The sequence below is a fragment of the Cetorhinus maximus genome, chromosome 3, assembly GCF_964194155.1.
Source record: "Cetorhinus maximus chromosome 3, sCetMax3.hap1.1, whole genome shotgun sequence".
Lineage (NCBI taxonomy): Eukaryota > Metazoa > Chordata > Chondrichthyes > Lamniformes > Cetorhinidae > Cetorhinus > Cetorhinus maximus.
In genome coordinates, this window is record NC_135881.1 from 110,667,161 (window position 1) to 110,682,776 (window position 15,616).

A 15,616-nucleotide genomic window follows, 5' to 3' on the forward strand; every position below is an offset into this window, starting at 1 on the left:
TCCATCTCATTCATGTGTGTCTTATGTTTATTTTTTGCATGGGCCTCCTCCCACTTGTTTCATCTCACCCTATCTGCAGGTTCTTATAGGGTCTGAATAACCCCACACAATCCGGGAAAAGTTGTCTCAGAGGGGTTTGTCGAACTTGCCTTCGCTCTGGGCGATTCATATTGCAATCTCTTAACTTCGAGAGAATCATAGGTACCAACCTGGAGCACACGGGGCATTCGTTTCCAGTCGGAATTCATTGCTGATTAGCTCATCCACAGCTTTATTGCTCGGCAGCTTAGTTCTGTATTTGACAGGCTCGGATCTTGACATCACTTTGCTCTCACACGCCCCCCCTCGTTTCCTTAAAAGCCGAAGTCTGCAGAGTTGCTGAACGCTGTGGCAAAGTTTTGAGGGGAAGAGTTCGATCGTCGCCGGCTTCTCGCTCAGCGGATCTTGAGAGGGAAGGATGGTGCTGTACCACAAAGAGTTTGAAAATGCTGGAAAAAAGGAAGGGATCCAGGTGTGGCGAGTGGAACGTTTAGAGCTGGTGCCAGTTCCACAAAGTTTGCATGGCAGCTTCTATGTGGGAGACGCTTACCTGGTGATGCAAACCATAGTGAGGAGAAACAACTTCTCTTACAATCTACATTTTTGGTTAGGTGAGGCCGAGTTAAGCTGCACGGGGACTTTCTGTTTTGTAATAAGACGCGGCGGTATTAATTTTAAACCGCTTTATTTTCTTTTAGGCAAAGAGTGCTCTCAGGATGAAAGTAGCGCCGCTGCGATTTTTACCGTGCAGATGGATGACTATCTGGGGGGGAAACCGGTTCAGTATCGGGAGCTGCAAGATTACGAATCCAATACTTTTGTCGGCTATTTCAAAGGAGGACTTAAGTACAAGGTAGATAGATATCGCAGTGTTCCAAATCTTATAGCAGACCTTTTCCTCCTATAGCGATCATTCGTACTTTTGTTTTGGAGTTTGTTATTGTTCTCCCACTGGTGCCAAAACTACATAGAGTGAGTTTAGTTATTGAATGCCATAAAAGCACTTGTTGGAAAACATACAAATGAATGGAAAATAAGTTAAAGGTCTACAGTGTTGCTTAACACATAACTGTATGTCAGTTAAACCAGAGAATTGGCACAACTGGATAAAGTACTCATTTCCAATTCCTCCTATTATGCCTATTTTTTATTTCCTGTGTTACACAACATTTTCCATGTGTAAACCAGGACAATTAGTTGACAGGCTGTTTGTAGGGCCATCAACGACAAATTGGTTCCTGTTGTCACCTTATATCCCCATCTGTACATGTTGTGGATTTTTGTTTTAACTTTTTTCCGTGCTTTAGGGTAATGAGCAGTAAGAACAGCCAAGATGACAAACTGTTCGAATCAATTGTTTTTATTAATATTAAAATACAATAAGTTTTACAGATAGAAATTCATATAGCCCTAATTAGAAATACAACTCAGAACTCAGAATTGGCTAATTCTTCTAGTTTGGGAGACTGAGAAGTTAAGAACCCATTGACATCCTGTGAAGTGTTCACCTCGACTGACACCGGTCAATGTTCTGGACAATCCCCGGTTAACTTCATGGACTGCAACTGGTCAATCTTCTGGATAGTCTCCAGTAAGCCTTGTGGACTGCCCCTGGTCAGAACATATAAACATACATACAAATTATGAGAATGAGTCAGCCATTTGGTTCCTCCAGCCTGCTCTGCCATTTGATAAGATCATGCTTAATCAGACTGTGGCCACTATTTTTCTGTCCCTATACACTTTGACTCTCTTGTCAATTAAGAAACTATCTAACTCAATCTTAAAAATATTCAATGATCCTGCCTCCACTGCTCTATGGGGAAGAGAATTCCACAGACCAATGGCCCTCTGAGAGAAAACATTTCTCCTTACCTCCATCTTGAACAGAAGATCCCTCCTTATTTTTAAACTGTGTCCCATAGTTCTGGTGTCCCTCATAAGGGAAAACATCCTCTCAGCACCCACCCTGTCAATTCCCCTCAGGATCTTATATGTTTCAATAAGATCACCTCTCATTTTTTCTAAACTCTAATGGGTATAGTCTCAATCTGTCCAACCTTTGTTTCTAACGTGTTATTATCCTTTCTTAAATAAGGAGACCAAAATTGCACACAGTGCTTCAGCTGTGGTCTCACCAATGCCCTGTACAACTGCAGCAAAACATCCATACTTTTATATTCCACTTCCCTTGCAATAAATGGTAACATTCCATTTGCTTTCCTAATCATTTGCTGTACCTGCATACTAAATGCTTGTGATTCATGTACCAGAACATCCAGATCCATCTGTACAACAGTGTTCTGTAATATCTCACCATTTACATAATATACTGCTTTCTTATTTTTCCTGCTAAAGTGGACAAGTTCACATTTTCCCACATTGTATTCCATCTGTCAATTTTTGCCTACTCACCTAACCTATCTATATTACTTTGCAGACTCCTTATACCCTCCTCACAACTTACTTTCCTACCCATTTTTGCATCATCAGCAAATTTAGTAACATTTGGTCCATTTATTTGGTCCCTTCATCTAAGACATTTATATAGATTGTAAATAGTTGAGGCCCCAGCATTAATCCCTGTGGCACTCACCTGTCAACCCAAAAATGACCGATTTATCCCTACTCCCTGCTTCTTGTTAGCTAACCAATGCCCTATCCATGCTAATATGATACACCCTACACCATGAGCTCTTATTTTGTCTGGTAATCTTTGATGTGGCACCTTATCAAAAAATAACTGGACAGGTTACACCTGGGCAGGACCGGGACTGATATGCTAGGGGGAATATTTGCTAAATTGGTTGGGGAGTGTTCAGACTAAAATGGCAGGAGGATGGGAACCTATGCAAGGAGTCAGAGGAAGGGGAATCAAGGACAAGAACAAAAGGCAGAAAGGGGAATAAGAAAAGTGATAGGTAGAGAAATCAAGGGCAAGAATCAAACAGGTCCTCAGTGAAAAAGTAGTGGGAACGGGACAAGTGATGTTAAAAAGACAAGCCTTAAAGCTTTGTGCCTTAACGCAAGGAGCATTTGCAATAAAGTGGATGAATTAACCACAGAAATAGATGTAAACAGGTATGATATAGTCAGGATTACAGAGACATGGCTGCAGGGTGACCAGGGATGGTAACTGAACATCCAGGGGTATTCAGTATTTAGGAAAGGCAGACAAAAAGGAAAAGGCGGTGGAGTTGCATTGCTGGTTAAAGAGGAAATTAACTCAATAGTGAGGAAAGATATTAGCTCCGACGATGTGGAATTTGTATGGGTAGAGCTGAGAAACACTAAGGAGCAAAAAAAATTAGTGGGGTTGGTATATAGACCCCCAAACTCTAGTGGTGATGTTGGGAATGGCATTAAGCAGGAAATTAGAGACACATGCAATAAAGGAACATCTGTAATTATGGGTGACTTTAACCTGCATATAGATTGGGCAAATCAAATTAGTAACAATACCATAGAGGAAGAATTCCTGGAGTGTATAGGGGATGGTTTTCTGGGCAAGTACATTGAGATACCAACTAGAGAACAGGCCATCCTAGACTGGGTGTTGTGTAATGAGAAAGGAATAATTGGCAATCTAGTTGTGCAAGGCCCCTTGGGGATGAATGACCATAATATGATAGAATTCTTCATCAAGATGGAGAGTGAAGTAGTTGACTCCGAGATTAGGGTCCTGAATCTTAATAAAGGAAACTATGATGGTATGAGACGTGAGTTGGCTATGATGGATTGGAAAACATTACTTAAAGGGATGATGGTGGAGAGGCAATGGCAAACATTCAAAGAGCGCATGGGTGAACAGCAACAATTGTTTATTCCTGTCTGGCGTAAAACAGGTAAGGTGGCCAAACCATGGTTTACAAGGGAATTAGAGATAGTGTTAGATCCAAGGAAGAGGCATACAAATTGTTGGCCAGAAAAAACAACAGACCTGAGGATTGGGAGCACTTTAGAATTCAGCAAAGGAGGACCAAGGGATTGATTAAGAAGGGGAAAATAGAGTACGAGAGTAAGCTTGCGGGGAACATAAAAACTGACTGTAAAAGTTTCTTTAAGTATCTGAAGAGAAAAAGATTGGTGAAGACAAATGTAGGTCCCTCACAGTCTGAAATAGGGTCATTTATAATGGGGAACAAAGAAATGGCTGACCAACTAAATACATACTTTGGTTCTGTCTTCACAAAGGAAGACACAAATAACATATCAGAAATGTTGGGCAACACAGGGTTTAGTGAGAGGGAGGAACTGAAAGAAATCAGTATTAATAGGGAAATAGTGTTACAGAAATTGATGGAATTGAAGGCCGATAAATCCCCAGGGTCTGATAATCTACATCCCAGAGTATTAAGGAAGTGTCCCTAGAAACAGTGGATGCATTGGTGGTCATCTTTTGAGTTTCTATAGACTCTGGAACAGTCCCTACAGATTGGAGGGTAGCTAATGTAACCCCACTATTTAAAAAGGGAGGTAGAGAGAAAACTGGGAATTATAGACCAGTCAGCCTGACGTCGGTAGTGGGGAAAATTCTAAAGTCCATTATAAAAGATTTAATAGCTGAGCACTTGGAAAACAGTGGCAGAATCGGACAGAGTCAGCATGGGTTTACGAAAGGGAAATCATGCTTGACAAATCTACTGGAATTTTTCGAGAACGTAACTAGTAGAGTTGATGAGGGGGAGCCAGTGGATGTGGTTTATTTGGACTTTCAGAAGGCTTTCGACAAAGTCCCACATAAGGGGCAGAATTTTACGACAGCGGGATTTTACATTCCTGCTGTCGTCAATGGGATTTATAATGGCCCGCCGCATTTTATGGCCCTGTCCCTGCCGAAACGGGGCCGTAAAATTCTGCCCAAGAGATTAACGTGTAAAATTAAAGCACATGGGATTGGGGGTAGTGATTTGAGATGGATAGAAAACTGGTTGGCAGACAGGAAACAAAGAGTAGGAATAAACAGATCTTTTTCCGAATGGCAGGCAGTGACTAGCGGGGTACCGCAGGGATCGGTGCTGGGACCCCAGTTATTCACAATATATATTAATGATTTAGATGAGGAGCTAAATGTAATATCTCCAAATTTGCAGATGACACAAAGCTGGGTGGGAGGGTGAGCTGTGAGGAGGACACAGAGATGCTTCAGGGTGATTTGGAGAAGCTGCGTGAGTGGGCAAATGCATGGCAGATGCAATATAATATGCATAAATGTGAGGTTATCCACTTTGGTAGCAAAAACAGGAAGGCAGATTATTATCTGAATGGCTATAAATTGAGAGAAGGGAATGAGCAACGAGACCTGGGTGTCCTCATATACCAGTCGTTGAAGGTAAGCATGCAGGTGCAGCAGGCGGTAAAGAAGGCAAATGGTTTGTTGGCCTTCATAGCGAAAGGATTCGAGTTCAGGAGCAGGGATGTCTTGCTGCAATTATACAGGGCCTTGGTGAGACCACACTTGGAATATTGTGTGCATTTTTGGTCTCCTTATCTGAGGAAGGATGTTCTTGCTATTCAGGGGGTGCAGCGAAGGTCTGCCAGACCGATTCCTGGAATAGCGAGACTGACATATGAGGAGAGATTGAGTCGGTTAGGATTATATTCGCTGGAGTTCAGAAGAATGATGGGGGATCTCATAGAAACCTATAAAATTCTAACAGGACTAGATAGGGTAGATACAGGAAGGATGTTCCCAATGGTGGGGGAGTCCAGAACCAGGAGTCACAATCTGAGGATACGAGGTAGACCATTTAGGACTGAGATGAGGAGAAATTTCTTCACCCAGAGAGTGGTGAGCCTGTGGAATTCGCTACCACAGAAAGTAGTTGAAGCCAAAACATTGTATGTTTTCAAGAAGGAGTTAGATATAGCCCTTGAGGTGAAAGGGATCAAAGGTTATGGGGAGAAAGCAGGAGCAGACTATTGAGTTGGATGATCAGCCATGATCATAATGAATGGCAGAGCAGGCTCAAAGGGCCAAATGGCCAACTCCTGCTCCTATTTTCTATGTTTCTATGTTTCAGAAATGCAAGTGCGCCACACCGTTACTTCCTCAAAGAACACTAATAAGTTGGTCAAACATGATTACCCTTTCACAAAACCATCCAGGAGACTGACTGGATACTATCCATGAGATTGACCAGAGACTGTCCTGGTCTTTGACCGTAGACAGTCCAGGAGACTGACCAGAGGTTTCCCTTTTACAGTCTGGACTGTAAGCTGAACAGTCCTTTTAACCAAACTCAGCTCCTTTAGAAGGTAATTCATCCAGGGTTCTAGTCAATCCTTCAGTTTCCTTAAAGCTGGCATTGAAAAGTTCAAAAATCTTTCAGTACCTCCCAACAAGACTGACTGAATAATGAATTATTTGAAACTGGACGTCCACCTGATTATTTCCCCTCCGCATTCCAGAGACCACATGACCAAATGTAAAGCTCCTACTGCTGCCCTGACTGTTGATGAATTAACTCAGCACAGGGCTGGGATTGTCCTGGGCTGTGGAATCATTTCTAATCATCCTTGTATAACAAATTAGCATTTCTTCTAGTTTCTTTATCGTAAGAGAAAAAGTTTATCTTTCAAAGCACTTTGCACATTAAAAAGTATTTGGCAAACCTGACCCATGGATGAATATAATTTGCATTGAAGTGTAATTGCATCAATGTCACTGCATTGTCAACATGTAATTGTATTACATGTGCTGAAGCTGGCAGTTGGCTGATCTTCCTCCATCCTCCATTCATAAGCATTGAGTGACAATGGTGCTGTACATTATTACTTATGAATACACTAAGCTATGTAATGACATTTCTCTGATTGCTGTTTAACCTAATTTAAAACTTGTGTTAAAATTGTGAACCAAAAGCGTTTGTTACTAATATTTCAATTTGGTGCCATCACAATGGTTCAGTTTTGAAGTCAGTGTTTGGTTTGTCAGTTTATACATCAGTTTTCTTGAAGCTACCTGGCTGTGATATTCACAGTGATTTGCAGTAGGAGAGGGGGAGGAAATGTGTTCCCGGAATGTCCAGCAGTTGTTAACTGCAGGATGCCTTTTAAGTTTTTTCTACAGACTTTGTGCCTGGCAACCAGCGTGATTGACAGCCTGGCGGCCTGTCAGGCAAGAAAGCCTGTGGGAGGAGAATGCAGCAAAAGAGCAGAAGGAGAGATTGCTGCCAGGGCTTCTAGTTGGGGAAGGGAGTTGGAGAAATTGTGGAGGGGCAGAGGTGCTGGTCGGGGTGGGGAGAGAGATTGCTATTGGGGAGCGTGAAGATGGTGGTCAGGGAGAGCGGGACAACTGTTGGGGATGAAAAGGTGGCTGAGGAGAGAGAGATTGCCATTGCTGGGGTTATAATGTCGGGGAAGCAGAGAGCAGGCAGATTAGGTGGGGAGATAGAGGATTGGAGATCATGGACATGGGGAGTTGGACAGATTGCGAAGGAATTTATAGAGCAGCTTGTTGGGCATGAGGAAGCATTCCCTCTCCTTTACCCCACATGCAATGGTGCAAATGCATTGACCTTATGCATCCAGCTGGTCTTGCCTTTTTACCTGTCAGGGTTCTTAAGGCTTGGGAAACTGGGCCAACATGGGTTAAAAATACAAAGGTTGTTAAAATGGAGACACGCAGCCTCCTTAAAAGGTATCGACTGACTGACCTTCTTATAGTGAATTGGTCACCTGACTCACCTCAGTTAAACGAGATTTAAGGTAGTTTAGAATTTGGTTTGAAATTATTAAAATTTTAGCTTCTTACCTGGCCCAAATGTTCCCATGTTTGCAGGTGAAACTCCCCCCACACCAAAGATTTAAATAATTTAGATGCATAATATTCCATTGAAAAGAAATACACCCTAATTAGCTATTCATTTTTACAAACATTCCAATACCAAAAAGGAAACAAAATCATTGTCCTATAAGTTTTATTTTTAAGTTATATTAAATGTTTATAAAAGGTGCAATATAAGCAAAGATATGGATTAAGATGAGAAAACCTGATTTGGCAACACTGAACTTTCAACCTGCTGTGTTAAATTTGCTGGCATAGCATAAGCTGCTCTTTATAGGTCCTTCCATCACCCTGAGAGAAAATGTGCATCATTTAGCCAATCAGGAATCTCATAGACTTATAATGTTAGCTGTGGAAGAACAAGATGTGAAAATGCTCATAACTCGATCATTACAGACTGGAGAATGGTTAATTTAAAAGCACTAATTTCTCCTCTCACCACCCGCCCATAAACAGAAAGGTGTTTTGATTTATAAGTGGTGGCGTATTTCCCAACCCCTCAGTTTTGGGGTGATCCAATTTTCTATTAGCAAACTCGAGATAGGATGAACTCAAAGGATTAGTTTATCTGCATACACACAAAACATGAACAGAGTTCACAATGTCCCCTCACATTCAGATAGTAAAGAGAGGAATAGAGAAAAAAAGATTTACAGTACAGAGACCAGGGAGTAAAGAAATATTGTTTCACCTGGATTCCAGAGTCCAGAATCAAAGCCCAATGAGGGATTCCTTCGCAAGGGTCAGTGGGCTGTAAACTGATGCTAGAAAATTCACTTTTCCAGTGGCATTGACTTCATACAATGAGATAGGCATGCAGAAATGAATGAGCCGTGCGGGTGATGGTACAGAATTTCCATCAGAAGCATTGTAGATGGGGGCCAGAGTTCCTTGTCTGTGCAACTATTAGTTAGATGGTAAACAGTAGACTGAGGCTCTGCAGTTCAGCAAGGCAATATTACTAGTTCCACAAACCAGCGGCTCAAGTCACATGACTCCCACCTCTCCACCAGGTCTTTAACAAAGGGTGTGTATCCATCATCTGGATTCCAAAGACCGTTAAATCTCGCAGCTGTTAGGAATTGAAAGGAAGGTTGCAGGGTCTTTGTCTTAGCAGATGACCCATCTCCTGTTGGCTAGCCTGGGTTATTAAATGCAGATGGACTTTGTATAGCTCTCTTTGAATTCGGGCCATGCAGTCCACAGGTGGTCATTAGTGGCACCTCAGGGATAACAAGGTGTGAGCATTTCCCAAACTGCCAGGTAGCTTCTTTTGTTTGGCAGTCACATAAGTTCAGCCATTTTAAAGTTTGTTCCATTTTAAAATTTTAGAAATAGCAATGAAAATATCTGAACATATTTTATAAAAATATACACTGTGAGATCTTAGCCCCTTACACTATCAAGTGTTTGATACTGCCATGATAAGGTTATATAGAGGAGAACAGTTGCTGCAGAAGCTTTTGCACACTCAGCTGTTGGAATCACCATTCAGTGGGAAATGATGTGTTCAAGAATGTGGTGCTATTGTAGTCATATGTTTTATGGTGAATAGTGCTGCACAACAAGTGATTTGTGAAGAGCTCCTGGTACCTGTTGTCCACATAACATGGGATCAAATCTTGGGAGGGAAGTAAGTGAGGGTTCTTTGGGGGTCGAGGTAGCTAATGACAACAACTTAAAACAACAACTCACAGACACCTTTAACATAAAGAAACGTCCCAAAGTGCTTCACAGGGGCATTATAAAACAAAGTAAGACACTGAGCCACATAAGGAGGTATTAGGTCAGGTGACGAAAAGCTTGCTCAAAGATGTAGATTTTAAGGAGTGTCATAAAGGAAGAAAGCAAGTTAAAGAACGCCGAGGCAGAGGGAAGGAATTCCAGGGCTTGGGGACTAGGCAACTGAAGGCATTGCCACCAATGGCTCCAAACCTACATGCTTCTAAAGGAGGTTTGAGACTGTGGAAGTCTGTGGTAGTCTGATATGAATGGAATCAAGGAGGCCTAACAAAAATTCAGTCACTAGGGATCTGTCAGCAAATTTTCCAGTGGCTGGAGTCATATCTAACACAGAGGAAGATTCCGTGGTTGTCAGAAAGCAATTACCAGAGCCCCAAGATGTGTTGCAGAACTTCCATGGGACAGGATTCTTGGCCAATCATCTTCAGATGCTTCATCATTAATGACCTTAACTCCATTATAAGTTCAGGACTGAGACTGTTTTCCAAAGATTCCAAGGTGTTTAGCTGCATTCACAACTCGTCCAATACCGAAACAGTGCATGCCAACCTACAGAGGGCATGGACAACGGTTAAGAACAGGGTGACAAATGGCAAGTAGCATTTGCATCATATAAGTGCCAAGTAATTATCATCTCCAACAAGAAAAGGCCCAACCACCTCCCCTGGCATTATAATTTACAACCAACTTATTTATAAAGTAATTGTGTGACCGGGAAGTACACATTAATATGTAAAAGATTACAGCATGTTTTGCTAAATTAGATCATTATTGCATGCTTATTTTACCATTAATTCTCCAGAGTTCATCAAATTATCTCATCATAGAATCATACAACATTTATGGCACAGAAAGCAGCAATTTGGCCCATTGTTCCCATGCCAGCCAGAAAAAAAGTGATCCACCCTAATCCAGTCCTTGATCTGTTGCCTTGTAGATTACAGCACTTGAAGGGCACACCCAAGTATTTTTAAATAGGATGAGGGTTTCTGCCTCTGTCATCCCCCTGAGTGCCAAATTTCTCCTTAACTCCCCTCTAATCCATCTACTAATTATTTTAAATCGATGGCCCAGATATTGATCTTCTTGCTAAGGGAAACCAGTCTTTCCTATCCATTATATCTAGGCACCTGATCATTTTATACATCTCAATCAGATCTTCCCTCAGCCTCTGTTACATAGAAAACAATTCCAGCTTATCCAAACTTTTCTCATAGCTAAAGTTTTCTAGTTCTGGCAATTTCTGCACCCTCTCTAATCACATCTTTCCTATAATGTGGTGATCAGAACTGCATGTAGAACTTGAGCTGTGGCCTAACTAATGTTGTATACAATCCTAGCATAGTCTTCTGCCCTTATAAGCCTCAGTCAGCAGAAGGAAAGTATCCTATATGCCTTGACTATCTTATCTACCTGTCTTGCTACCTTCAGAGAATCTGTGGACACCCCAAGGTTCCAAGCCCCATGGATGTGGGGTTGAAGGTAGCGGAGCTGGGAAAATAGTGGGGAACCATTCCTTCCTCCAGTGGGACCTTCCTGGGTGGCTGGTGAAGAAAGTCAGCAGCACGCTCCAACTAGATACACTTCTAATTGCCCCACTTAAGAGCTTAATTGGAGGCCATTTTCTGAGGGAACTGCCCACTTTGTGCAGAACCTGCTAGCTCTCTAGAAGCACCCTCCCGGTGGCAGGACAGGGGACCGCTGGTGCCCCGCTGAAGGAACTGGAAGGATGAAGGCTGCCACAGCCAAAACCAAATTTTGTGGAGGGGTTACACCACCCACTGCTTGCTGTGAGACTCTTTAGTCTAAAATTATGGAATGCATCGTGGTGTGGGTTCATATTGATGTATTCTCACGATTTCCTATCTGCCTCAGCAACACCCGCCTCTGCTGGTGGAGCTGGTGTCTGTACAGAGCTGCAGGCTCTGCTATTGGGTCTCCATCATAAGGAACTCACCAGTCATCCTTAATTGGATACCTTCCGGAAGATTCCGTCTGTCAGCTCACCTCTGACTCTAGTAGCGTTAGGACCCAGAAATGGTTCTGACGTCAGGTTCCCTGCCAAAGTCGGGAAAATTCAGCCCAGATTATTAATTAAGAACCATGCCCATGACTTCTGCCTCTACACACAGGTTACTATTTTTTATATTATTCTTTCGCAGGATGTAGACATCACTGGCTAGATTAGCATTTGTTGCCCATCCCTCTTTGCTTTGAGAAGATGGTGGTGAGCCATGTGGCGTAGGTACACCCAGAGTGTTGTTAGGGTGAGACTTCTAGTATTTTGACCCAGTGGCATTAAAGGAATAAAGATAAAGTTCCAAGTCAGGATGGTGTGTAGTTTGGAGGGGAATTTGCAGATTCAGTTTTCCCCATGCATATGCTGCCCTTGGCCTTCTAGGTGGTAGAGGTTAAGGGTTATAAAGTGCTGTTGAAGGAGCCTTGTTGAATTGCTGTAGTGCATCTTGTAAATAGTACACAATGGTATATGGACCCCAATAGGCCCAAACTTTATTTATTTATTTATTATTATTTATTTGTAGAACATCTTTGGGTGATTGGCTTTTCCTTGATTCTACTTACCAATTTCTTCCATGTCCTCTCTTTGCTTTCTTAATTTCCTCTGTAATGTCACCCTGCACTTTTTATATTCCATTAGGGTTTCTGCAGTTTTGAGCTCTTGGTATCTGATATAAGCTTCCCTTTTTTTGCCTTATCCTATTCTCTCTGCTCTTTGACAACCAGAGGTCTAGATTTAGGTGTTCCACCCTTTATCTGGGAATATATTTGTTCTGAGCTCCCTTTATCTCCCCCATGAATGTCTCTCACTGTTTGGACACCAATTTCCCTTCAAGTAGCCGTTTCCAGCCTATTTTTGGTTAACCACATATCCGCTTAGTAAAATGGGCCTTTTCCCAATTGAAAACTTTTTCTACTGATGTATCTTTACCCTTTTCCATAACTACACTAAATATAACTCACATATGACCACCAAAATATTCTCCCACTGATACCCATCCATCTGCCCAGATTCATTCCTTAAACGTTTTTAGAATTGCGCCTACTCTTGTTGAGTTTTCTATGCGCTGGCTACAAAAGTGCTTTTGAATGCACTTTAAGAATTCTGCACCCTCTATACCTTGTGTACTGATTCTATCCCGACATATAGGCTAGGATTTTGCCCTCGTCAGGGGCAGGTGGGCTCGGCAGGGGCAGGTGGGAGCAGTTGGGAAGCTGGCTGCCACCTGCAGTCGGAGTCAGACCATGATTTCATGCTGGTGGGCCAATTAAGGCCCACCCAGAGCGAAACGCGTGCTGCAGCGCTCAGCCCTGCCTGTGTGTGTGGGTGGGGGAGAAGGGCGAGTGGGGAACTTCGTGCATGCGCGCGGGGGCGTGCAGGAAAAGCTCTCTGAGGCACAGAGTTGCCTCGGGGAGCTGAAGATATAAAAAATCAAAAATAAAGATTTAAAAATGTTACAAAACATGTCCCCTCATGTGACCCTGTCACATGAGCAGGGATATGTTATTAATGAAATGTTAACATTTTAATTTAATTTTTGATTGCTCGTGGATGAGGTTTCCTAAAAATGCAAAGGTAGCTTGGCCTTTTTGCCTGCCCGCCAACCGTAAGGCTGGATGGGAAGCGAAACATTACACTTGATTGGGACTTTAATGGCCTTAATAAGCCTGTTAATTGTTGGCGGGCACACTGCCGACTCTGTGCATGCTCACCGACCAAAATGTCGTGCGAGTGCGCAATGATGTTGGGACGCTCGCCCGGTGTCATCGTGTGTCATTTTACGCTTGTTCCGGTCGGGTGTGCGCCCGCCTAATGAGGTAAAAACTCTAGCCATAGTAGATTTGTTGAAATCCCCAGCGATTATTGTCATATTGTTTTTGCACTTTTTAGAAATTAATCTGGATGTATTCTATTCCATCTCCCTCTGACAGTTTGGAGATCTAAAGGATGTGCCTATTAATGCGATTACCCCTTTTTTGTTCTTCAGTTTAACCCAAATGGCCTTATTTGATGATTGTTCTAGCACAACATCCCTCCTCACAGCTATGATTGTTTCTTTAATCAAGATTGTGACTACCTCTGTTTTTATCCCTCTGTCTTTTGTATTCTTTTAGATTTATATCAGTATATCCCAATGTTATGTTTTCAGTACTTGTTGTACAGAGACCAATAAATGAGAAGATACTTTATAAATTTTATAGACAGGCTCTCACTTCAATTTACCTGGATCCTTCAAGCGTTCCAAACTGAGTGCAAGGGACCTTTCCTTTCTTCCTTTTTTCTTTCTAGAATCCTTCTCCAGTTGCTATTCTGGCTATATGCATTTATTGATTGCATGAAAGCATTTTGTATCTGCAGCCAGATTGCTCATGAAGGCTGCGTTCATCATCAATCTTCAAGCATGTAACTGTTTGTTATCACTGTCCAATGATTGATATGTGAGGATACTATTGTTGACAATTTAAGATTCAGTGAAGCAGAAAGTTTTGAAACACCTTGGCAAATTATGCATCAACATTGCATAACTGCCTGAAGTGCCATTGTGGCCACTAACACTGAAATGCTGCTCCACTGTGTCTTCCTGGAATACAAACTTCCACCAGGAGGAAACATGCTGGCTTGGAAGAGCTGTTCAATCCTCACTGTTCTGTGAGCTGAGGTTGCCTGATGCCTAACCAGGCAAAAGTATGTTAACTGTTACAGTTAATCATGAAAAAAACACTTTTACTCAGTTAATAATAATTTTTGCAGCCTGTAGTTTTTTGGTATTTTAGTTTCCTAAGTAGATTTCTTCTTAATATCTTATATTAGCATAACCAATGACACACACAAAAATCCATTTACATTTGTGTTTCTCTTGCTTTCTTAGGCTGGTGGTGTGGCATCTGGATTTACCCATGTTGTTACAAATGACCTTTCCGCAAAGAGATTGCTGCATATTAAAGGCAGGAGGATTGTCAGAGCAACAGAAGTTCCTCTCAGCTGGGCCAGCTTTAATAAAGGAGATTGTTTCATCATAGATCTGGGGGCGGTAAGTTGAGAGGAAATCTTGCTTCATAACTATAATTCAAAAAGATAATCCCTTCTGATATAATTGATGTCTTTCACCTGTGCTGTGGGTATCTTTCACTTTCATCACACTGCTGTTAAGTGGAGGATTAAACATACAACAGAGCTTGGAGAATGATTATTTACAATCCCTGAACACTGAATGGCTCCTGAATATAATTCTTGGGCACAACTCAATACTATTTTCATTTTTTGACTCAGGATGAACTATAAAACTATACATTTTTTGTAGTAAAATGCAATCCAAAGAAAGCCGAAAAACCTAAGGGTATTAGGTTACAATGCAGCAACATTGGATGGTACACTATTAGTAGAAATGTAAATCTGCAACAAATATTATTAATCTATAATTATACCTAGGAAACTTAAGTTAACATGTTAAATTCCATACATGATCAATTCTAATGTGGTCTACTTTCTTGTAATTCTTAATCTTGTGGACAGCTCTTCTGTTGTAAATGTAACTTCATTATCTCTCTACTATAATTTTATTTGACTTTTAAACAATTGGAAATCTAGGAAGGTGTTTTAGGATATGGTGAATATGGCAGCAATATTTCTGTCAGCTAGATATGCCAAGGAAATACATTGCTGCTGAGTCATCTTGCTTTGAGCCTGAGGCAAAGGGCACTCTGATCTAAAAAGATCAGTTGAGCTCCTGATCTGCCCCTCCTTTTTGTTCTTTGATGCAAGTGCTGCAGTGAGTAGGAAGGCAGTTTAATGTTTGGTGTAGTATCTTAAATATCTTGCTATATTGAAAAGCTATACTATATTTACAATTAGAGGACGGTGGTGGTGCAATGGTATTGTCACTGCACTAGTAACCCAGAGACCCAGGGTAATGCTTCAGGGACTCGGGTTTGAATCCCACCATGGCAGATTGTAAAATTTGAATCCAATAAAAACCTGGAATTAAAAGTCTGATGATGACCATGAAACCATTGTTGAATATCGTA

General features: G+C 41.7%; 1 protein-coding gene across 2 annotated transcripts in view; it reads left to right on the forward strand.

Moving 5' to 3' along the window:
- Positions 1 to 330: 330 nt before the first annotated feature.
- scin (scinderin) overlaps positions 331 to 15,616 on the forward strand; it is a 134,738-nt gene continuing 119,452 nt past the window's right edge. The window contains exons 1-3 of one of the 2 annotated variants that reach the window (XR_013576197.1): positions 331 to 650; positions 738 to 892; positions 14,461 to 14,622. Coding sequence is in view for 1 of the 2 variants with exons in the window: in XM_078538829.1 (XP_078394955.1) it covers positions 458 to 650; positions 738 to 892; positions 14,461 to 14,622 (510 nt within the window). In the remaining variant the exon portion in view is untranslated. The remainder of the gene's footprint in view (positions 651 to 737; positions 893 to 14,460; positions 14,623 to 15,616) is intronic. The other variant, XM_078538829.1, reaches the window with a different exon arrangement.